Here is a 24977-nt window from a genome sequence, read left to right on the forward strand (position 1 = left end):
TCACATCGCATACAGAGATTTAAACAAGATGTTTACGAAAAAACTGGAACGGATGTATCAACCACCCTCGGACCTTAAGAGATATGACAATGAGGGATACATACAAAATCCATTACTTAAATTCCGACTTGCCGATATCCAGCGCCAGCGACATTCACGCTTTCTCAAATATCGCGCCGCTCTGGAGAAAGTAAATTTATGCCGCAAGCCGCTGCCACCTGAACCGGACATGCGTCTACTACCCGAAAACGATTACATTGACAATTTGCGTCGGGAAGTACGTAAAATAGAAGTACCAAAAATGTTGCGGAAAACGGAAAAGAAAATTCTCAGCTATGCGCCAACCCGTTTAAAAACCAAATATCCCGAGTTGGTCGACAATTATATGAAAGATGTACACGAAGAATTCGATCGTCTCATGAAGATTTACAGCATGAATTGCATACTGGTGCATCCAGAGTTTGCTGATGAGGATCCCGCACAATTTGTACTGCCACGCAAAGACTTTCACTTCAAGTTACCTGGACGCACAGCGAATTATCCGAAATTTCTTGAGAATAAACGAAAAATCAGCAAAAAGTTACTTATTGTGTATCCACAGGTGCGTATGATTTTAAATACCTCCGAGTTGGAGTTTCCGAAAACAATGGTTGTTTTGGATCCAATAACCCTCGGTTCGAGTCATGTACAAGCGACAATGGGACTCGGCGGCCGAGAAGCACTATTTTACAAGACGTTTATAAAATATGTGGAAAACAATTTGGGCGATGTAAGTAACTTTTTACGCTGGTCATGGTATCCGAAAATGGTCTCACTTATACGTCGTCAATTCCGCCGACGTATAATGCCTAATTGGCTCAAGGCGCATATGTTCAAATGCTTGGAGGCGCTTATGAATAGACAAATAAATATGCTGAAAATAAATACACTGGATGAGTTCTTGCGTGTTGGCGGCTTGGAACGTAAAATTCCTACGCTCAAAATTAATATGATCTATCAGGAAGATGAGAACACAATAGAACTAGATCCGAGTTTAGAAACAATTTACGACATGTATATGCATCTCACCGATGCGACGGCACAGGTGGCAACTGGTATAGAGCCCTTAGAGCCGCAAATCGATTCAGCACTGGTTAATAATGCAGCCGACTATCTGCGTATATCCATGAACGAGTATTGGCTTAATGAATATAAAGTTAAATTAAAAAATGTATTGAGACGTACATATGCGCCTATAAAAGACTATATTATTGGATATAAAAGGAAATATTACAATCTTTATGCGGATGATGTGCGGCGTGGTCTTGACGAGTTTTTGAGAGAATCCCGTGAGTTTGACGAGTACTTCAAACGTATTGAGACTTACTTCGAGTTTATACGTATGTTACAAGGGGAGCCGGAAAACGATTACTTCGAAATGTGTGTAGTCTGCAATAAGGCTGCGTTTGTGACACTAAGACGAATTGCCGACGATTTAATTGCTCGCATAACTGAACAAATGGTTAAGGAGCATATAAAAGCCGAGGAGGAAATCTGTGCTGCATTCGAAGACATTAAAACTAAAGCATTGACGGTACCAAGATCAACTGAAGAATTACTCGCGAGCGCTGAGTACATGATAAGTGTGAAAAAAGAACTTATATTCGCATTAAGGGATCGTATACAATATTGCCTTCAAGTTGGCACGAATCTGGTTGAGTTAACCGAAATGTCACCATACCATTTCGATCTTACCATCCGCACCATTAACTGGCTACAAGACATTAATGAAATCTGTGATTACAATGCTTCACAGCAAGAGCATTATAAATTTCTTTTTGAGGAACATCTGCAGGATGTCATTAAGAAGCTGAATGAGGATATTGATGCTATGTTGCCAAATTTAGCCATTATCGACGATATGAGTGAACCAGAACAGTTTCGTCATAACTATATATTGTTGAGAAATTTCATGGGTCAACTGAAGACATTCGATGACTATGTTGCATGGATTAATAAGGAGGAGAAACTCTTTAAGATGGCGCAAACATCATATCCCAAATTAGAAGTTATGAAGGGTTTCATTATTCCATTTGCAGAACTAATGAAGTATGTATAAATAATAGCTTTATTCATCTTACGGTAGTTTTGAGCAGTGGATACAATCAAATTAGTTTCGCGTTAGTTAGTTGATCGCGATGATTAGTTGAATGGATATTCAGGCGTCTGTTTGTCTGTCCGTCTGTGGGTGTATGCTAAAAGAACAAAGCAAATGTTGAGGCATCTTAATAGAATTTCACACTCAATAGTTTCCTCTCATCAGAGTTAAAATTCGCACTATCAATACGCCTGTTACTTCGATTATAGCATTTTGAGTAGTAACGAGTTTTTCAATAAAAGCTCTACCAAAACCGTTTGGGATATCAACGAAATTCTTTATTCTTGTGAAAGTACCTCCGATGCCATTATGTATGTATTTTGCATGGCCACCATGAGCACGCTTGCAGAAGTTCAGACGGTTTTCAAACATAAATTGGCCGATACTACTGCATGAGATAACACGTTCACCAAACTTGATTTTCAATAAACCGATTGCGACATTCGCTGTGTTGCTTGTGGCGCCAACCTGTTTTAACCACATATTGCCAAAATCCATATGATCCATCGGACTAAAAATATTCGGTTATCATTAAGCGGTAGCAATTCCCATGCACAGTAAAGTGCCGGTTTTTGGAAAAAGTACGCCTCAATGACGCCGCCGGCTCATAAACCGCACCAAACCGTCATTTTTCCGGCACATAATGAGCATTCATGGAGTATGTGTGGATTGCTGAATGACCAATAACGTATATTTTGTTTATTAGCGAAGCCATTCAGCCAGAAATGAGCCTCATCGCTTAAGATGATTTTTGATGAAAATCCGAATCATTTTCAAGTTGTTGCTCAACCCAATTCAAGAACATACGACGATTCTTATGGTCAAGCGGCTTCAGTTTGTGTGTCAATTTGATCTTGTAAGGATGCAGGACAAGATTTTTTGTAAAATTCCCCACAAAGACATTACAGAGATGTCCAACGCTTGAGAACGACGTGTGAGAGACTGATTTGGATCTTATTCAATTGATCGGTTAACGGCAGCAATGTTCTCTACAGTACGGACACTTCTTTGTCTCGCTGGCATGGAATAATTTTGTACTGTGCCTGTGTTGTTGATCTGACAGGTCTTTATGACGACCATAAATTAGACGTAGTGCTCTTAAAGTTGAGGCCACCGACTCCGAATTGCGGTAGTAAATTTTAATAATTTCGACTAGTTGTTGGATCTATATCTTTCCATATTGAAATGGCAAACGGTATTGCTGTCCCCATCGGCTACTTTCGTATGACCCTATTGAGAAGCCTGTTATTTTGTTACTATAAAAATAATAAAGGTTATTTGCTATCTTCCATATTCAGAACATGATAATCTATTATGTACCTCTTTCGAATTCATACCGTAACATCGGTCAGAAGCATTCATACTATATAAGTCCAAAAAACATTGATATCAGTCCATAAATGGGGTATATGTATGTAGTATCTTCGTCTAGCGTAACTAGATAATATATTTATTTCAGAAGTTCCTCTAGCTCCTACACATCTCATAATGTTCTCCATATACAACGATCAGTATTAATTTTCTCAAATAACATAAGAACATAGTCCTATTGACTTTAAAGACTTTGTATATAAGTATAATTTAAAATATAAGTTATTATTATATTTAATGTATATTCTCGTGTTATTAACAAAGATCTTGCATCGAATGGATGCGTTACTTGAATGTCTGGATGTACGGACCTTTTGAGTATCTAGAACCGAAATTCGTTGAAGAAACAACTGATAACTTTCTAAAAGAGTTTCAGAAAAACCAAAAATACTATCGCGTAAAAATCAGACAAGACCAAATTGAAACTCCAATATGCATGTTTCGGGTGAGTACAACAACATAGACAACGCAATTGTTAAATGCACAACTAAATATCTTTACATATCATTACAGGGACAAACTGAAGACCCCGATCCTGAAAAGCATCCTGTGCCTATTCGACTCTGCACAAAAATGATTAAAACTATAAAGGACTTCACCACGGGCGTTTTTATCGTTAATATAATGTGCAATCCGGCATTGCGTAAACGACATTGGAAGGAAATGTCCGAGATTGCTGGTTTCGATATAACACCCGATGCCGGTACAACCCTCAAGAAAATAATTGATATGAATCTTGACACTAAGCTAGATCAATTCGAGATTATCAGTGTTGGTGCTAATAAAGAACTACAGCTGCAGAATAACTTGCACGCAATGATACGAGAATGGGATTCACGATTCTTTCCCACCGGTCCATATAAAGACACAGGTGTTATGATTCTCTCGAATTTGGATGACATACAGGCACTCTTGGATGATCATATTTTGAAAACGCTTACCATGCGCGGATCAGCTTTTATGAAGCCGTGTGAGGATGAAGTGTTGGCGTGGTACGATAAAATAATGCGTGTAAATGCTACTCTCGATCAGTGGGGTAAAGTTCAGTCGAACTTTTTATACCTGCTACCGATATTTTCCTCCAAAGATATCGTGGCACAAATGCCAGAAGAAGGTCGTCTCTTTCAAGTTGTAGAGCAGACATTTACGCGCAATATGGCTATGGTGCTGCGTCAGCCACTTGTAATGGAAACTGCGCCGCAAGCTGGTCTGCTCGAATCACTGATAAAGGCAAATGAACTGCTCGACGACATCACTACCGGTGTGAGTAATTATTTGGAAAAGAAGCGCTTGTACTTTCCACGTTTCTTCTTTTTATCCAATGACGAAATGCTAGAAATATTATCCGAAACAAAAGATCCACTCCGTGTGCAACCGCATTTGAGCAAATGTTTCGAAGGTATAAATCTGCTCGAATTCGATGCCGAAAAGAATGTGCTTGCAATGATAAGTAGTGATCAAGAAAAGATAAATTTTGTCGAGCAAGTGTCGACCGCTGCCGCTGGTGGTAGTGTGGAAAAATGGTTGGTTGGTGTTGAAGCCGAGATGCTGAGAGCTGTGCGTAATGAAATGGATCGTTCCTATGGACACTATCCAACTGTACAACGCTTCGATTGGGTCTTACATTGGCCGCAAATGATCGTACTGTGTATTTCTCAGGTGTACTGGGCATCCATGGTGCACATGAATTTACGTCGGTCTGCTCTAAATCAAATTGCTATGACTGATTTTTTCGGCAGTCTCAATAAGGATTTGAATGATATTGTCGCTTTAATACGATCCACACATATCAATAACCTAAATCGCATAACTATCAAGTCGCTTATTGTAATTGATGTACATGCAAAGGATGTTGTCGAAGATTTGATTCGCATGAAGATTAGCAGTGAGTTCGATTTTCAATGGATGGCTCAATTACGCTATTACTGGGAGAATGGTGACAGTCTTGTGCGTATTATAAATGCAACCGTGCCGTATGCTAATGAGTATTTGGGGAACTCAGATCGTTTGGTAATCACTCCATTAACTGATCGTTGTTATCGCACTTTGGTTGGTGCCTATCAGCTGCATTTGAATGGTGCGCCAGAAGGGCCTGCTGGCACAGGAAAAACCGAAACAACTAAGGATTTAGCCAAAGCACTGGCCGTACAATGTAAAGTCTTCAATTGTTCCGATGGTTTAGACTACAAGGCAATGGGAAAGTTTTTCAAAGGACTCGCCTCTTGTGGTGCCTGGGCTTGCTTCGATGAGTTCAATCGCATTGAGTTGGAGGTACTTTCCGTGGTGGCTCAACAGATCTTACTTATCATACAAGCGGTGCGTGCCAAAGCGGTCAAGTTTAACTTCGAGGGTACAGAGCTAACACTAAATCCAGCCTGTTATGTCTGTATAACCATGAATCCCGGCTACGCAGGCCGCTCTGAGTTACCGGATAACCTTAAAGTACTCTTCCGTTCGGTTGCAATGATGGTGCCCGACTATGCAATGATTGGCGAAATATCGTTGTACTCCTACGGTTTTGTAGATGCGCGGAAGTTGTCGGTAAAAATCGTCACCACCTATCGACTATGTTCAGAGCAATTGTCTATGCAAAACCACTATGATTACGGCATGCGCGCCGTCAAGACCGTGCTCTCAGCGTGCGGTAATCTGAAGAAGAAATTCCCAGATGAAGTGGAAGACATATTATTGTTACGTTCACTGCTCGATGTTAATCTGCCGAAATTTATGTCTTTCGACATACCTCTTTTCGAGGGTATCATTTCGGATATATTTCCAGGTGTAGTATTGCCCGAAACCGACTATACCTTGATTGAGACTGAATTCAAACGAATTTGTGATGAAATGATACTAGAACCGACCGACAGTTTTCTTACTAAAGTAATACAAACTTATGAAATGATTATCGTTCGACATGGTTTTATGTTGGTAGGAGAGCCACTGGCTGGTAAAAGTAAAACACTTCAAGTACTTGCCAAAGTACTTTCCGCTCTTAAAATCAAAGCTCCAAGCAAAAGTTCCTACTTCCAGCATGTACAAATGGGTATAATGAACCCAAAGTCGATAACAATGAATCAGTTATACGGCTCATTCGATCCCGTCTCGTATGAATGGAACGATGGTATAATAGCCAAAATATTTCGCGAGTTTGCAATGACGCCCACGCCAGACAGGAAATGGGTGTGTACCTATGTGAATGATTTCTATAAATAATACCTAATACTTTTAACTTTTAGGTTATCTTTGATGGCCCTGTAGATGCAGTTTGGATAGAAAATATGAATACAGTATTGGATGATAACAAAAAGTTGTGCCTCAACTCCGGCGAAGTTATAACCATGAGCAATGAAATGTCCATGATTTTCGAAGTAATGGATCTGGCGCAGGCATCACCAGCTACAGTGTCACGTTGCGGCATGATTTATATGGAGACTGCTTCATTGGGTTGGCGTTCCTTTGCGCATTGTTGGCTAAAGAAATGCAATCCCATTTGGGCAGATGATGAAATTAAAGATTACATAATGACATTTTTTAAGTGGTTGCTGGAACCGGTACTATAATTTCATATACTTCTTTCTATCAATTATATATTTAATACTTTTCACCTCGGCTCAGTGTCAAGCATTTGTACGCAAACATTGCAAGGAGCACATAAAACCGGGCGAATTCAATTGCTTAACCACAACATTTGATATTATCGAAATGCTGTTAGATGATGCGGTTGTCGAGAATCCCGATGAATATCAGCGACATATGCAGATTTATGTGCAAGCATCCATACTTTATTCATTTGTTTGGGGCATAGGTGGTGTACTGGACACAGGATCTAGAGAGAAGTTTGACGCATTTCTAAAAGGTGTAAGTATCACGAGCCAAGCGAAGAAATATGTATTGTTATGGACGGAAGAAGTGCAAATATGAATATGCGGTAAATCCCTTCATCCGACCCATTTATGGCTTCAATCAGGAATGCAGAATTTTTCTGTTCCAAAATTTAGTACATTAGAGAACTTGGCTTGGCTTGTTTGGGCTTGATACTTGTTTTGTTGTTGATGTAATACCTTAATCGCTCATTTCTTCCATTCTTACTTAAGTAGATGTGGCTGGGCGATGAAATACCCGACAATATTGGGAAATTGGAGATTTCTGTGCCCGTGGAAGGGCTGCTAGTGGATTATGTATATGTGTTCAAGCAGCGTGGTGCGTGGAAGTCGTGGACAGAATTGGCGAAGCGTATGGATATCGAAGAAAATTCAATGGGCGTACAAGTGCCAACTTTAGATACAGCTAGATATATACATCTACTCGAATTGCATATTAAAGTGAGTAGCAAATTCCAGGTTTAAAAATAACTCATTTAAAGTTGTGATTCTTAAAAATAATAATTGTAAAAAAATCCGTGTGATATTAAGGATAATAATTTAGTGATAAAATATTTTTTGGCTTTTAGTGATTAATATAAGTCCATTTTGAAATTCCCTACTTTTTTAAGAGAAAAAAAAACACAGATGCTTCAAATTTATTAGAGAAAGCTTTTTATCATTCGAAACAACATTATTTGGCATTTATTCTTTGAAGATTATCTTTTTGAAATGCTGGTCATGGCTACGTTTAGATGAGCCACCCGTTGAGTCAAACTTTCGGTGACTCATTCGAGAATTTCGATTTGTAACCGGCGAATGACATGCATGAGGTTTTGCTACAGGGCCTGAATCGAAGCGGAATTGTCCTCACAGACTTTAGACTTTACATATGCCCACAAGAAAAAGTGTAACGGTATATTACACGATCTTGGTGGCCATAAATAAAAGAGGTACTTACCGACATCATTTTTTAAGGAATATGGACCGATGATTCCCCTGGTCCACGAACCACACTAAACTGTTTTTTTTTTCTGAATAAAATTGCAGCTCTTGAATGTCTTCAGGTTGCTCTTCATCTCAAGTGCGGCAATTTTGCTTATTTACATACCCAATGACCCAGAAATAGGTCTCATCGCCGAACAAAATGTGGCTCGAAAACTTCGAATCTTCTTAGAACTTTTCAAGAGCCCACAGAGCGAAGTGATGTCGCTTGGGAAAACCGAGCAGCTTCAGTTTTTGCACAAGGTGTATTTTGTACGCTTTGAATTTAATATCTTGTCATAAAATGCCCCAAGTCGTCCGAGTTGCTGCTAATAAAATCACTCTGCTGTATATAGGTTAACATATACCACTATTTTACAGTCCTTTTGCGAATGTGATGTCGGAGGCTGTTTCTTGCGAATTTTGAGCTGCTAAAACCGAAATTCATAGTAAAAATTTCATAACTATTTTAAAATAAAGAATTTTTTGTGTTGTAGTCAAGGGTCAAAAGTCAAAAAACCAACCTTTACTAAAATAACAAAAATAGCTGTGCGTGATGGACATTTTTGAATTAAAATTGGTATTCGGTACACCTCAAATACCCTACACATCAGTCGCAAACCTTCGGATTTGTTGAGTAGTGAAATTTATCCTTTATTAACTGATAGAGATGTGCCAAAAAGATTACGTTTTTTATCTGAAGTTAGTAATATATTTTTAGTACATATAAACCAATATCACACTGATTAAAAATAATCATATTCAAAAAGTATTTTTATTCGTCCATCGTAAATTTTAACAATTGCATGTATGGATGTTATATTTTTCAGAACAAACGGAAGATGATGCTTGTGGGACCCACTGGAACTGGCAAAAGCGCATACATTCAAAATTACCTCATGAATAAAATTGATCGAGACACCATCGAATCAGCATTTATAACATTTACCGTTATGATAACAGCAAATCAAACACAAGAACTGCTTATCTCAAAGGTTTGTTCTGCGTACAACTTAGAAGTTCCGTTTTAGTTTCTTAAAAAATTTTCAAACCTCTTCATCTCTAGCTAGCAACTACTGGTTAGTTTTCTACTCAGAAACAATGTTTTGTGGGTGGACTTATTCTATTTCATTTATTTCAGAGGTGTGATAATCCAATTTTGAAAAAGCAATAGGAAAGGAATTATTTTCTAGTAATCCTTACACAAAAAGTATATTGAAATTAAGTGGCTTCAGTCTTTCAGTCCGAAATTAGGGGCATAACAGAAGGTGCCAAGTGGGTTTCTGCTCTAACCTCCGAGTCTTTTAGGTGATAGCCCAGAGGCAATTAAGACTTTGTTAGCTTCGGCAAGCAGACAATAATTAGACTCTTGTTTGGTATCTCGGTTAATATCACTTGGGGCCTAATCATATGAATCTATTGCCATAGAAATGAAGAGGAAGACGGGTCAATTGAAAATACAATGAGCAATGAATCCTAGAGGAGCACCTCAGGCCTTAGAATACTTGTAACACGTTGCATACTACAATGTTACTTTAGGGTGGTGTTGATGGTGGACAGCTTTTGCTTCTAGACATCTATTGTACTAAGTTCGAGAAAAAGGTTTTATTTGGTTATCACCCGTGAGAACAATGGATCTAACGTTGATTAAGTTAATATATATTGATATAATCTAAAATAAGCTTTACTTATGTGACATTGGGGAACCAAATCCATTTATACACATCATAGAACGCAAGAAATTTTGTCTCTGAAATATGGCGCTAATTGAACGTTCATCTAATGGTACTATAACGGCAATAGTGCATAACATCCAGCAGTTGTAAGGGTGGAAGAATAATAATCATAATCTTGGTGCTTGAATATGCTTTATCCACTCGTAAAATTTGCTACATTCACTAGATCGGCAATTGTTTTAAATCGTACTACTACAAACTTATTGCCTGAGGTTCATATTATACAATGACATATAGTATAGAAGATCAATTGTGTCTATCTAATTAATGTATACATTTACTGTTTATCCACAGCTCGTTAAGTGGAAACGCGGCATTTACGGCCCACCAAAGGGCATGAAAACTGTACTTTTCGTTGACGATATGAATATGCCGGTGAAAGAGGTATATGGTGCACAACCGCCGTTAGAATTACTACGGCAATATTTTGATTATGGTCACGTATATGACTTGAAGGATACCTCGAAGATATTCATCAACGATCTTTTGGTCATAACTGCCTGCGGGTTGCCTGGTGGTAGTCGGCAGGATGTGTATGCTCGTTTTCTCAACCATTTTAATGTTTTCTCGATCAACACATTCGGCGATGATACTATGAATCGCATATTTGTGAATGTACTGATGAATGGTTTCAAACGATCCGGTCATGGTAATGATGTTTTCCTTCCCTCAAACCAAATCGTCAATGCCACACAACAGATTTATAAAAGTGTACAGGCTGAATTGCGGGCGACACCGGCAAAATCGCACTACATTTTCAATTTACGTGACATTGCGCGTGTCGTCTCTGCTTGTGCTTTATTTAAAAAGGAATCGGCTAATGATAAAAAGATGTTTCCACGCCTATGGTATCACGAAGCGATGCGAGTGTTTTACGATCGTCTTGTCGATGAGTCGGATCGCCAGTGGATGTTTCAGAAATTAAATGACTGTGTCAAGAATAATTTTAGAGAGAAATTGGAATCGGTCTTTGAGAACTACTGCACAAATGTTGGTGGCGAAATGACGTTCACAATCGAGGGCGCTCATCGGATATTCTTCGGTGCTTACATGGATGAAGACAATGTACCTGATGAAAGACGTTACGAAGAACTACCGTCAATGGAAGTATTCTTCAAATTCGCTTCTGCTAGTTTAGAGGACTATAATTCTACGCGACGTTCTAAGATGGATATAACACTATTCACATTTGCGTTAGAGCATCTGAATCGTATTTGTCGTATTATTGCCATTAATGGTGCTAGCGCTCTTTTGATAGGTATGGGAGGATCTGGCAGACAATCACTTACCAAATTGGCATCCAACATGGTGCAGACATCATTTTTTCAACCAGAGATCACTAAGAACTATGGACCAAATGATTGGCATGATGACATAAAGAGCATAATGAAGGAATCTGGTGGCTTAAACAAACACACGGTATTTCTTATGACTGAGAATCAGATTAAAATGGAGTTGTTCCTACAAGACATTGACTGTTTATTGAATCAGGGTGAAGTGCCCAATGTATATGCTATCGATGAGAAGCAAGAGATATTGGAATTAGTGCGCTTGGCGGCTCAAGGTGGCAACAGAAATATAGACATTTCGCCGTTACAAGTATTTTCTTTCTTTGTTAATCGTTGTAAACAAAAGTTACATATTGTACTATGTCTTTCCCCGATCGGTGATGCACTGCGTACCCGCGTACGCTTATATCCATCGCTGGTGAACTGCTGCACAATTGACTGGTACCAGAGTTGGCCCGAGGAAGCTTTAACTATGATTGCAAAAATATCGTTGGAAGACGTTAAAGTGCCCTCGACTAGTATTAAAGATTCCATTGTTCAGATTTGTCAGTATTTTCATATAAGTGCGGCTAAGGTGTGTCGAGAATTCTGCGAACTTACAGGACGACACATTTACCAGACAAATGCATCGTTTCTTGAGCTAATTAAATCGTTTCAAACATTAATTGGACGGAAGCAAAAGGAAATTATGGAGGCTAAAATGCGCTACATTGGTGGCTTGGACACGTTAGCGAATGCCGCTGCAGCTATTGCTCTTATGCAGAAAGAGTTGAATGCCTTACAACCCCAACTGGTGGCACTTGCTGAAAAGTCACGACAAATGTTAATTGAAATCAATAAAGAAACTATAGCTGCTAGTGCGGCCGCAGAGCAAGTTAAGAAGGACGAAGTGATAGCTGCCGTGCAGGCCGAAGCCGCGCAAGCGCTAAAAGATGAATGTGAAAAGGATTTAGCACAAGCTATACCCGTACTTGAGGAAGCCATACAGGCGCTTAACACTTTGAAACCCGCTGATATTACCTTGGTCAAGTCAATGAAAAATCCACCACCCGTAATTAAATTGGTTATGGCTGCGGTTTGTGTTATTAAAGGAGTGCCGCCCGAAAGGATACCTGATCCCAGTACGGGAAAAATGGTGAACGACTATTGGGGGCCTAGCAAACGTATATTGGGTGAGATGAATTTTCTACAACAGCTTAAAGACTTTGACAAGGACAATATAAAACCAGAGATTATGGCGCGCATACGCAAAGAGTTCATACCGAATAAAGACTTCCAACCGCGTATCGTTGCTAAAGCATCTAGCGCTGCCGAAGGTCTCTGCAAATGGATAATAGCTATGGATCTGTATGACAATGTAGCGAAAGTGGTGGCGCCCAAAAAGGCAAAATTAGCTGCTGCCGAAAAAGAATATTCAGACACAATGAAATTTTTAACAGAAAAACGTGAGCTAGCAGCGGCATTAGAAGCTAAGGTAGCAAAACTCAATGAAGAATTGGACAAAGCCAATGCGGAAATGAAGCGTACGCAAGACGAAGCAGACTTTTGTCAAAGCAAATTAGAAAGAGCTACCGCTCTAATTGACGGTTTAGGTGGAGAAAAGTCTCGTTGGACTCAAGCAGCTGAAAATTTACAAAGCATATACGATCATTTACCTGGAGATATTCTGCTCTCATGTGGTATCATTGCATATTTGTCTGCCGTGAATCTCTTTTATAGAACACAATGCACATTGGACTGGTTTAAACGTTGTGTGCAGGCTGGGATACCGACATCGAAAGAATATAATATCACCACAACACTCGGTTTGGAAATCACCATACAGAATTGGAATATTAATGGACTGCCAAAAGATGTATTTTCTACTGAAAATGCAATCATAGCTGACAGTTCTAGTCGCTATAGTTTATTTATAGATCCACAGGGTCAGGCAAACAGTTGGATCAAAAATATGGAAAGAAAAAATCGTCTAAGCAGCGTCAAATTCAATCAGGCTAATTATATGAAAGTTATTGCCGAGTGTATGGAATATGGCTCGCCAGTGATTATAGAAAATGTACTTGAAGAATTGGAGGTTCCACTGGATCCGATACTGATGCGTAAAACTTTCAAGCAAGGCGGACAGAACTTCATAAGTTTAGGTGATAATATAGTGCCATTGCATGATAACTTCCGACTCTACATGACATGCAATTTGAGAAATCCACATTTTTTGCCAGAAACCTTCAATAAAGTAACTATTATAAACTTTGCGCTAACACAGAACGCTCTAGAGGATCAACTTTTGAGCATTGTGGTTGCGAAAGAACGACCTGATTTACAAGAGTTGCGTATGATGTTGATAAATGAAGCAGCTAAAAATAAAGCCGCCCTAAGAGATGCTGAAAATATGATTCTAAAAACTCTATCTGCCGCCGAGGGTGATATTTTGGAAAATGAGAGTGCAATACAAATCCTAAACGAGTCTAAGGAGCTATCACTAGATATTGTTGCAAAGCAGGCTGCTTCGCGTGAGACTGAAATGAAAATAGAAGCATTTAGATTGAATTATAAGCCTGTTGCTGTGCATTCATCCGTGCTTTACTATTCGATCACCGATTTGCCGAACATAGACCCCATGTATCAATTTTCGCTCAATTGGTATATAAATCTCTATGAGTATTCTATTGAATCTGCAAATAAATCTAAAGATCTACCACGTCGCATTAAGTTCTTGGTAGATGGTGTGACGAGAAATCTCTACAACAATGTTTGTCGTTCGATATTTGAGAAGGATAAGTTACTGTTCTCTTTTATACTGACTTGCCGAATCTTGTTGGGTACTGGCCAACTAAAGATGGTCCAACTATCACATTTACTCACAGATGCCAAGGAAGCTGATAAAATCATACCCAATCCCGATCCCTCATGGATTACGGATATAATATGGTTAAATATGGTGCGTTTGGAAGATCTACCCGAATTGCGTGGTTTTGCAGTTAGCTTTGCTAAAGGTTTACATGATTGGAAGCGTATCTATGATCATATTGAGCCCGAAAATCAGACAATACCATCACCATGGCATGATAAATTATCGCGATTCGAAAAGATACTTGTTTTAAAAGCGCTACGTCCAGATAAGGTATTTATAGCTATTCGCAATTTTATTGCTGCAGAAATGGGTACACAATTTGTGACACCGCCTGAGTTCGACATTGGTATGTCATATAAAGAGTCAAATGCATTGACGCCACTCATATTTATACTATCACCTGGTGCCGATCCACTTGGTTCACTGTTGACATATGCTGAGAAAGCAGGCTTTATGGATACTTTCCAAAGTATTTCACTGGGTCAAGGCCAAGGTCCTATTGCGCTGGGGCTTATTAAGGATGCACAAGATCTAGGTTACTGGGTTTGCTTGCAAAATTGTCATTTGGCTGCTTCATGGATGCCAACATTGGAATACGTCTGGGAAAATATGGATACCTTCAACACTTCACGTAAGTAAACTACAGTGTACTACATCTCTATACTATTTGAACCGACCATCAATGCAGCTAACTTCCGGTTGTGGCTCACAAGTTACCCTACGCCAAGATTTCCGGTAGCTTTACTACAAAATGGAGTTAAGATGACGAATGAACCACCTACCGGTCTCAAGGAGAATATCATGCGGTCATACAACTCTGAACCAATTAACGATCCTACCTTCTATTTAGGTGAGCCCGATATATCATTTAGATAGTTGAATAAATTAATATAATAGTATACTAAATCAATATAAAAGTATTTTCGGGTCTCGATAATGTATAATGAGATACAACTACTCTTATCGCAAAGCTAAGTTTCTGAGGTTAAACATTATTGTTTTTCCTTAAATAGCCTCTCTACAGCTTCTAATTTTGAGAATAACGTAATATATGTTTTCTCTACTTCCATTCGAAGGATGCCCCAAACAAGATCGAGCTTTTACTCGTCTGCTCTTCGGCATATGTTTTTTTCATGCCGTCGTTCAAGAGCGTCGCAAATATGGACCTTTAGGTTGGAATATCGCTTATGGCTTCAATGAATCTGATCTTCAAATATCTGTATTGCAATTAAATGTAAGTAAATCCGAACTGAATTCATAAAATACTGGTTTGGTTAGTGGTTTCAACATTTTTTCCCACTAGATGTTACTTAATCAGTACGATCATGTTCCTTATGATGCCCTATCTTATCTGACGGCCGAGTGTAATTATGGTGGTCGCGTAACAGACTATTGGGATCGTCGAGCCATTGTCACCATACTTGCGGATTACCTAAATCCTGATGCTGTTAATGATAATCGATATCGATTCGCCACTGATGATCGTTTTATTTTGCCACGCAAAACGGAACACCGTGAAATATTACGTTATGTGGATGAAAATTATCCGTCATTAGCTGCACCAGAAGTTTACGGCCTACACGGCAACTCAGGCATTACACGTGATCTACAAACTACCAAAACTCTGCTCGACTCTATGATTGCGATTGTTGGTAGTGAAATGGCTTCGACTGGAGCCGGCACACAAAGTCTGGACGAAACTTTATTACATACCATTGCCCATATAGTCAATACAATGCCTGTCGATATGGATATTGATAGCGCCAAAACTAAGTATCCAGTTAATTACAATGAATCTATGAACACTGTGTTAGTACAGGAAATGGAACGTTTTCTAAAGTTACAAAAAGAGATACGTGCCTCTTGTCGTGATCTTGATATGGCTATAAAAGGAATTGTTGTCATGACTCCTGATTTAGAGAATGTTTTGAATGCCATTAAATTAAATCGAATACCCGCTAAATGGTTGTCAAAGTCATATCCAAGTCTAAAAACTTTGAGCTCCTACATCCAAGACCTATATAGACGGCTCGAATGGCTGCAGCACTGGTTGGCATCAGTAGTACCTCATTTAAAGGCAACTTACTTTGTATAATATTAATTTCTACATGTAGGTATGCGCACGGAAAGCCCCCTACTTTTTGGTTATCGGGCTTTTTCTTCACTCAAGCCTTTCTAACTGGAGCCATGCAGAACTTTGCTCGAAAATACAAAATTCCAATCGATACCCTAACATTTGACTTTGATGTCCTATATGAGGATAGGTATAGACATGTATATCTCTTAGGCTTTATAAAATATATTTATAATTGATAGCATGAAATCTGCACCTGTGGATGGCGTTTACATAAACGGACTCTTTCTTGAGGGGGCTCGTTGGAATTTGAAAGACAACATCATAGACGAACAACTACCGAAAATACTAATTTATGCGGTGCCTGCTATATATTTTAAAGTAAGTATATATGAGTAGTTGTGGGGGCGAATATCAATTTTTCTGAAACGATTTGATTCAAAAGAATATTTATGACCTTTAATTTATGTGTTGAGGAGGTAGACGATAAACTATTCTCCTTTTTTATTATAAGAAAATGCCGTGTTTAGGTTTTATAGGGTCAAAAAACATTTTTTCAAGGATTTGTTGGATAAAACGATTCAAATGCAGATAAACTCCACTCATTGGTTAATATGTGCTTTGATCCATATTTTCTTATATACTTTATTTTAAATTATCAATATACGACAGAAGATGAGATAAATGATTTGAAGATAAATTGTTTGCTCAGCCTTCATTATTGCGATATTTGTGACACTCTAATCTGGTTATTTTAAGTTTATCACGAAGTTTATAACACCCAGAAGGAAATGAAATATTTATTGTTTATAGGGTCAACAATAAATATTAATGATCAGTGTATGACAGATGCGGCCACTAAAACGGTTTCAAGACCGGAGCATACTTTTGTAGGACCCCCAGAGGTGGTCTAGTGAGTGATGTCCAGAGCATACTAAAATTTTGGGAAGAATACTTTTGCTGCCTATCGAATGGTAGTGAAAGCATAACACCTGGAAAAGGCCAACCCGATTCCACAATCGATGACGATGGACCAGATGTTCCATTACCCGACCATGAAGCAATTTGAATAGCAATTACCCGCCTGCAGAGCAACACGAAGGTATTCAAACACTGCGCCGAAGGGCTAATAAGAAGCAGCTTTTTGTAGGATATGCTCGGACGAAAGTATCTCCGACGATTGGAATTTAAGTGTGCTCTGCCCAATCCGCAAAAAGGGAGACCCCATAATCTGCGCTAACTACAACATCGCATATAAGCTTCTATCGAGCAGATTGTGTGAAAAATTCAAGACCACCGTCAAAAACCGTCAGGACCTTGTCAGTGTGGCTTTAGGTCTGGAAAATCAACAACTGAGCAGATATTCACAGCTACGTCTGAATTTGCTATCTCCGCAAAACTAACTACGGCTATGTAAACTGAAGTTGAGCACTATCAAAAGCTCTGTCAGGATCGGAATGGACCTCTCCGAGCAGTTGTATACCAAAGGAGGTTTCAGACAAGGCGACTGCCTATCGCTACTGGCGTATGCCTATGATATTAATATCATTGGCCTCAACACTGACGCCAAATTGCGAAAAGAAAAAACGACTGGCGCGCTGGCGCTAGGCAGTAAAGAAGATTTTTGAGATTTTGTCCTGACGTGTCTGCATCCTTTTCTCTCTAAGAAGCTTCACATTGAGCGGAATCGCCGATATTGGGCAAACTAAACGATCAGATTAAAATTATTGCAGGGAAACTTTTTTATATGTTAAGGGTATACTTGCTGTGCAATCGAAATGTGTTTTCTTGTTTCTTTCTTAGAACGAATTCCGTTATTTTTATAACTGTGACTCACAAATTCATGTTTGTCCCTCTTCCCTTGGAAGATGTATCAGTGTGTTCAGAATCAGACTCCGAGTTTTTATTCGACTGATTGTAGCATGTTTAGGATAATATTTTTAGATCTCACTCCAATACAACTATTTTCATTAAATAATGGATAAACTCATATGTTTTATTAATTTTTCTTTTCGCAGCCCGTGGAGATTTTAAAACTTATAGAAGGGACTCGCTACAAATGCCCTTTATATAAAACATCAGAACGCAAAGGTGTACTTTCGACTACCGGTCACTCGACAAATTATGTGATCCCGATATTACTGAAAACGAAAGTAAAAGCCACGCATTGGGTTAAACGCAGCGCCGCTTTACTATGCCAAAAAACTGATTAATAATAATTATTTTATTTTTTAGTTATATTTTTACTCTTCATGCGTATAAGCATATTTTTTATTAATATTTTTTGTATTCAATGGTTTCAATATTTAATTCAAACATTATACGAAATATATATGTATATTTTGATAACCAACAAACATTTTTTGGCACGATAATTCTAATTTGGTCTAACAAGCAATAAACTCTTTGACGCATTATATCATCGTGCAAATATGTATATACAATGTTACAAGAAAGGGTGTAAAACAGTAGGCAACAGATTAAAAAGAAAGAAAGAAAAATTCCAGCAGGAAACCTAAAGATTATATTGACTATTCCGCCACTTTTCGTAAATATACATAATTGTTGTTAGAATTCCAGTTTATTGGGTTTGGCATTGTATACCTTCCATTTGTGGACAATCGAAGCCGTCACTATCACCGTCACTACTGCTGTTGCTATGTTCGTCATCACCTGAAGGATATGTACCGCGACGAGGTGGAGTACGAAGAAATTGGCGTATAAAGTTGTGAAATTCACGATCATTAAACCCACAGCCGTCGCCCAATACCGAATGTCTGAGGTTACGTTTAACACATGTTTCGAGTTTGGATAAATCAGGAGGATACTACCAGAAAAATTGTGACGAAATTATAAAAATAAAAAAAATTTCAAAATACCGAGGCCACCTACCACGTCACTACTTGGAGTCCATATTTTTATGCTGCTATCTAGTCCAGATGTAGCCAGTACCGGAATTGATGGATGCGGCTCCAAACAATTTACCTATAAGGCGAGTGAAATAGTTCTTTTAGTTTGGTGGACTGACACTAGTACGAGAATTAAGCGATTTGACATTTAAATTTACTACTTTAAACACAAATTTGTTTAAGATAAGCACTACACTTTACTCACCACACCCATGGTATCGCCAGGCATAAAGTTTAAGATTGCTTCAGTATTTTTATCCCAGTAAAATATATTACCACAATCACTTCCACTGATGACATACTCTGAATTGGGTCCGAAAAAGTTTACCCCTTTAATCGTTTTGTGATTGCTGTGTGAAAACAAAATTTTAATAAACTATATTCAATAGGGATTGATGTGATATTTGAGCTTACTAATGACCACGGTAACGATGCAGATATTCGCCTGTTTTGTATTTGTTATTATTAAATAAGTAGATGAAATCATCGCTATAAGATGCGAGCACTTCACTACCTGTATTGTTGTAGACAGCGCAAGTGACTTGAGGCATACCACTCTGAAAATTAATATTTTAATAATTTTAATTATACATACAAATTCATAAATATTCAATTCGTTTTCACCACAAACTTACTTTAACTAAATGTTCGGGACACATTTGATGCACTGGTTTGGCCATATGGCGCTTATCGAAGACACGAACGAAGTTATCACAGCCACAGACGCATATTTCCGGAGCGTAAGGGTGATGAGCAATGCTGAAAAGACGTATTTTGCGTTTCTTTCTGCTGCTCTGCACTTTACAAAGGCTAGTTGAGCTCTCATCGCTACGCAAATCTTTAAGACGTATATGAGCATCCTCGCCGGCACTTATAATTTCAAAGGGGTTATTTGGGCTCATCACAAGTTTATGTACGGACCCATTATGACGATATAACAATGATGTTTGTGGTTTTCCGCCCGATGACGGTAGAATTGAACGGCGTACTTGACCATCCCGACCAGCGGATACAATATCTAAAACACCTGCACTATTAATAAATTTCGTTTGAAATATATTCTGAGTATGTCCAGATTTAAAAACGCATTTTGGCTTCTTTAGCGCCCAATCCCATACTATTATGCGTGTGTCATCTGAACCAGAGCAGAGTAAGTCACCGTTGCGATTAAAATTTAAGCAATTTACACAGCCACTATGCTTTGTTAGGCAATGGGAGATCTTCATACGTTCGATAACATGTCGCGCTCCATAAAAACGTGCATTGAAACCTGCAGATAATCCTCCACTCAATGATCTGCGGCCATCGCCACTCAGTCCATGTTCACGACGCATCAACTCATACGTTGAACACCAGGTATATGCTGGTTTAGGTTTATTCATAATTTCAGCTAAATTGCTCGCATGCTCTATGGAGTCAGCATCATCTTCATCATCTTCATCATCATCATCAGTGTCATCCTCGTCGTCATCGTCATCATCATCGTCGTCATCATCATCATCGTCATCATCTTCATCAATGTCATCATCGTCGTCGCTGAAAATTGGACTGCTGCTTATATACGGCAACCTGTTCACAGTGGCGGAATTGGCAGGCAGCTGAAGGTAAAGTCATATAATTATTACAGAAATTTGTACTTATATTTGTGTATATAATATTATAACTCACATCCTCAGCTTCGCTCGGCATTGATGTATCAATATTATTAACAGCTTCCGCGTTTGTTGATTGTGTTGTTGATTCCGACAGTAGCGGCTAAGATGCATATTATTTATTTACAAATTTTTAGTGATATTTTTTTCAAAGAAACCAACCATTTGCTCTTCTTCAGTTGCATTAACAATGACTCCTTCCCTATCACTTTCGTCTTCATCGTCTTGGGTACTATGTCGGTAATTACGACCACCACGGCGTGTATGACGAGGCCAAGCGGGTAACTCAATTGTATCATTGCTACCACAATGGTGTTCCACCTCTTTACCATTGCTGCCTGATTGTTGCTCCGTTTCTTTTTCAGCATCGGGTTGTAATGACGTTTTCGTTTTTTGGTCAATGTGAACTTGAGTTACTGAATTCTCATTGAGGGTGGAGCTATGTACTAAATTGTCTCCTGGAAGGATGGGGGACGTATTCAGGTTATCAGTACTGTTTACATCAGTAGAATTCATGTCTATATCTGGATTTAGGTCCGTATTATTGGTAGTTGATTGTTCCTCAATGTTTATGCAAACTCCGCTGTCACTGCTGCTTTTATCTGTCTTTGTTGGAGTTGAGCGGGAGTCACTAAAAACAATATATATATGTTGTGGTATATATTATAATTTACAATGCACATTGGATGATAAGGTAGCCATATTTCCAAATGTTAATTAAATTAGAGTACAAATGAAAAATCTTCAAATTGAAAAAAGAGGAATAGTATTTTAGTTGGCTTATAAAATCATAAATCATTTCACAACAATCGCTTGTTTTTAACAGGATAGTTAGATATGAGTCCGGTATTTAAAACCGGTCAAGTTTTGTCACTTTCTTTAGAATAACGATTTGGGAAATGTGTAGTGCGGCTTCAATAATATTAAAAACATTTTTAATTGAAGAACTCCTCTCACCTTTCACTATAATTATCATCCGTCTGTTCTGTGACCACTGCCTCCAAAAGTGCCTCCACAGTTTCCATTGCTATTTCCTTACCTTCGTCGTCGTCTGAAGAGCTCTCAGCTGATATCAGTTTATTATTCGACAAATTTTTGTCAGACGATGATTGCTCGATTTTGTCCATACTTTAATCGAAGTACAAATATTTTCTTAGTTAAAAATACAAAAGAAAATGTTTGACAGTTATATTTCTTACTTTTCACATTAGTTTGATGAGCTACTGCCGTTGGCACCTCTATATATTCGTTATTGTTATGTTTGGCTTTTATCGCACCGAGTTGTTTGCGTAGAACAATTTTTACAAGTCAAACGTATAGGTAAATACCCAAATTACTGTCTCAATTGCTTAAATATGAAAAATTATGTGGAGTTGATATCAATATAACAATTTTATGAAGTATTATCCAGATTATCCAGAAAATGAAACTTTTAATCTTCGCAGCCAAAACTTAATTAAGAGAGTCAGGCCGATATTATAAATATTCAACGTCGTCGTAATTGTGCCGTCTAGCAAAATCCAAAATGAAACTATATTTACAAAAAATATACATATATTAAATTCAAGAATGATAGAATCTCATCTTGTATTAAACTCGTTGCTTGCTATTACAAATCTGTATGCAAATAATGTTTTAATATTTTTAAGATGTGTTGAAAATGGGCCAAAAGTTTAGACAAATTTGGTTGCGTTTTACAACACTTATACAGTTCGACCCAAATAAATAACACAGGCAATGTAAACATGCTCTAAAACAGGTCAATTGAAAAGTACCCAGCATCACAAATATACTCAAATCCATTTAATTTTTAATTAGCGTTAACCGTCAAAATAATCTTGTCAAAATTTGACAGCTGTTAGATTATTAGTTTATGTATTATATTTACATATATTATGATTATTAGGTTATGTATTATATTTTGAGTGACACAACTTTTGTTATTGTGAAAAATTAACAAAAAGGGAATTTGCTTGAAGGTACATATACATACATACTTTTAAAGCAAAAGCTTGTCTTAATGACGATTTTCCGGACACTGTATGGTAAGTTTTGACGCGGTGAACTGACGACTGAAGACTGAGACCGCAGTGAACCCCCAAAAGAGATTGTACATATCTTCATATCATTCACGAATATTTGGGTAGGAAAAAGTTCCGTGCAAAGTGGGTGCCACGCGAGGTCACTTTGGACCAAAAACCAACGAGTTGATTCGGAGCAGTGCTCGGAGAGTTTGGAGTGTAATAAACCAGAGTGTTTGCGACGATATGTACCAATGGATGAACCTGGTTCCGCATTTCACCTCGAAGTCCAATCTACAGTCATCCGAGTAGGGATGGGTAGATTGTTTACAGAATCGATTCTCGAGTCCGATTATTTTTTTTTATATTTTTTGATTCTAATAATCGATTAATCGAGCGCAACATGTTGCTACAGAGTATACTAGCTATGTTTGTTAATCGAACGTTCGTTTGTATCACCTAAAACTAACCGAAATAGATATAGGATTCTGTAAATATAACTGATAAGGATGTCGAATTTCAAATGTCTGTCTGTCTGTCCGTCTGCCTGTCTGTGCAAAATGTAGCTTGAGTAAAAATTGAGATGATGAAGGTTAGTACAGGTGTTCCTTGGCAAAAATCGGGACGTAGATGGGAGTTATCGGACCACTGCCACGCCCTTAAAACGGGATTAAGCGAAAGCGTAATTCCGTGACATAATTAAGCGCTAAATTAATGTGTATAATTGTATAACCGCCTACTTTAAAGTGAAAACTGATATCTCGGGACCTGCTTGAGAGATTTCGACCAAATTTCGTACATTATATTATCATGATATTCTCATATTCGTCGTAAATAGAAGAAATCAGACTATAACCACGAATACTTCTCGTATAATGTAATTTTAAATTCCAGCAATTCTTTCATTTTCCAGTGTACAAATTAAGCACCAATAAATGTATCGGGATTTTTTTTTTTTGCGCGAATACTTCCTTTAAGATGTGTCATCTAATGACTAAAATTTATTTAAATCAGACCAAAACTGTTCAAGCCCCCTTGTGCCGAATATATGGAGTGCACTTCCTATTTCGATCTCGATGAAACGTTCGGTTAAACCCTAACTTAGCTTTTCCTTGCTTGTTTAATAATTGGGTATTTATAATCAAACTTAAAATATTTTTTTTTATATTTATACTAATAAATAAATTAACAAATATATACTATTTTGGTTGACCACTTTTTGTCATGTTTAGAGACATTATTTCATCAGTGTAAATCGATATTTCGAAATTTTCATTCTTTCCCTTTTTTTTATAAAAAAAAAATTCCAAATAAAGCGAAATTCTTCACACAGTTGTAACTGAACAGTTGTAACTTTTTTTTAGCTTCCCCGATTTTAATTTTTTTTTTTTTTTTTATTACATGAAGCTCTCACCTTTCCAACACTATATGGTAGGATACAATATGATTGGTAGCACTTGAGATATACGACTGCAACCACATATATTGACAAAATACGAAAAGACTTTTTCGACTACCCAATATAAAGTTTTTACATCACTTGAAGGAATTTCCAATACTTCTAAATTTTTTAAATTATTATTTATTGCTAATATCATTAGTTAACTGTTTTCTTTACGCCCTATGATAATCACCGTATTCTCTGCATTACGACCAATATTTTGTTAACAATTAAATTTTTTTCCCATAATTGGGGTTAGACGAATTTTGGTAGAAGCTTAAAAGTATTAATAAATGCCACCAAATTTTCAGTTACATGTATGAGAATTATTTGGCGCACTTCATCAGTTCGGTCATCATCAAGGGCAGACCAATACGAAATAATGCGAATTAAACTTTTGAGCACTCAAAGAGATATTTATGGTAAGGAGCGACATATGGACAAAGCTCTCAATTGAAAGTTTTTTAGAAATACCTGCATACGATATACATACATATTATATATATGCAGAGGTATACTTACATATGTACACATATACATATAAATAGCACAAAGTCAATATTGTCTTCGTCTGTGACTAAGGAGAGGGTATTTCGTTTTCTTTTAAACCAATTTCATTTTACAAGCTAGCAAGATTGAGTCAAAGTTAGTA

At 37.8% G+C, this 24977-nt stretch overlaps 2 protein-coding genes across 2 annotated transcripts; one reads left to right on the forward strand and one right to left on the reverse strand.

Annotated features, from left to right (window-relative positions):
- The first annotated feature begins 13 nt into the window (after window positions 1-13).
- LOC108978469 (dynein heavy chain 12, axonemal) lies at window positions 14-18515 on the forward strand. Its single transcript, XM_018948779.1, has 14 exons — window positions 14-2088; window positions 3773-3953; window positions 4022-6688; window positions 6745-7059; window positions 7124-7366; window positions 7606-7830; window positions 9183-9347; window positions 10383-14859; window positions 14917-15078; window positions 15305-15462; window positions 15532-16277; window positions 16343-16492; window positions 16545-16683; window positions 18321-18515. The coding sequence occupies exons 1-14, from the start codon at window positions 29-31 to the stop codon at window positions 18513-18515; spliced, it is 11883 nt and encodes a 3960-aa protein (XP_018804324.1). The 5' UTR covers window positions 14-28.
- Window positions 18516-18599: 84 nt separating this feature from the next.
- LOC108978470 (DDB1- and CUL4-associated factor 8) lies at window positions 18600-22453 on the reverse strand. The gene is made up of 9 exons (XM_018948780.1): window positions 22063-22453; window positions 21821-21991; window positions 21026-21494; window positions 20880-20966; window positions 19847-20809; window positions 19626-19768; window positions 19417-19561; window positions 19195-19287; window positions 18600-19129 (listed from the first exon to the last, which is right to left on the reverse strand). The coding sequence occupies exons 2-9, from the start codon at window positions 21988-21990 to the stop codon at window positions 18884-18886; spliced, it is 2316 nt and encodes a 771-aa protein (XP_018804325.1). The 5' UTR covers window position 21991; window positions 22063-22453; the 3' UTR covers window positions 18600-18883.
- Window positions 22454-24977: the final 2524 nt, after the last annotated feature.

This window comes from Bactrocera latifrons, unplaced genomic scaffold (genome assembly GCF_001853355.1).
Source record: "Bactrocera latifrons isolate USDA-ARS-PBARC rearing strain unplaced genomic scaffold, ASM185335v1 scaffold_122, whole genome shotgun sequence".
NCBI lineage: Eukaryota > Metazoa > Arthropoda > Insecta > Diptera > Tephritidae > Bactrocera > Bactrocera latifrons.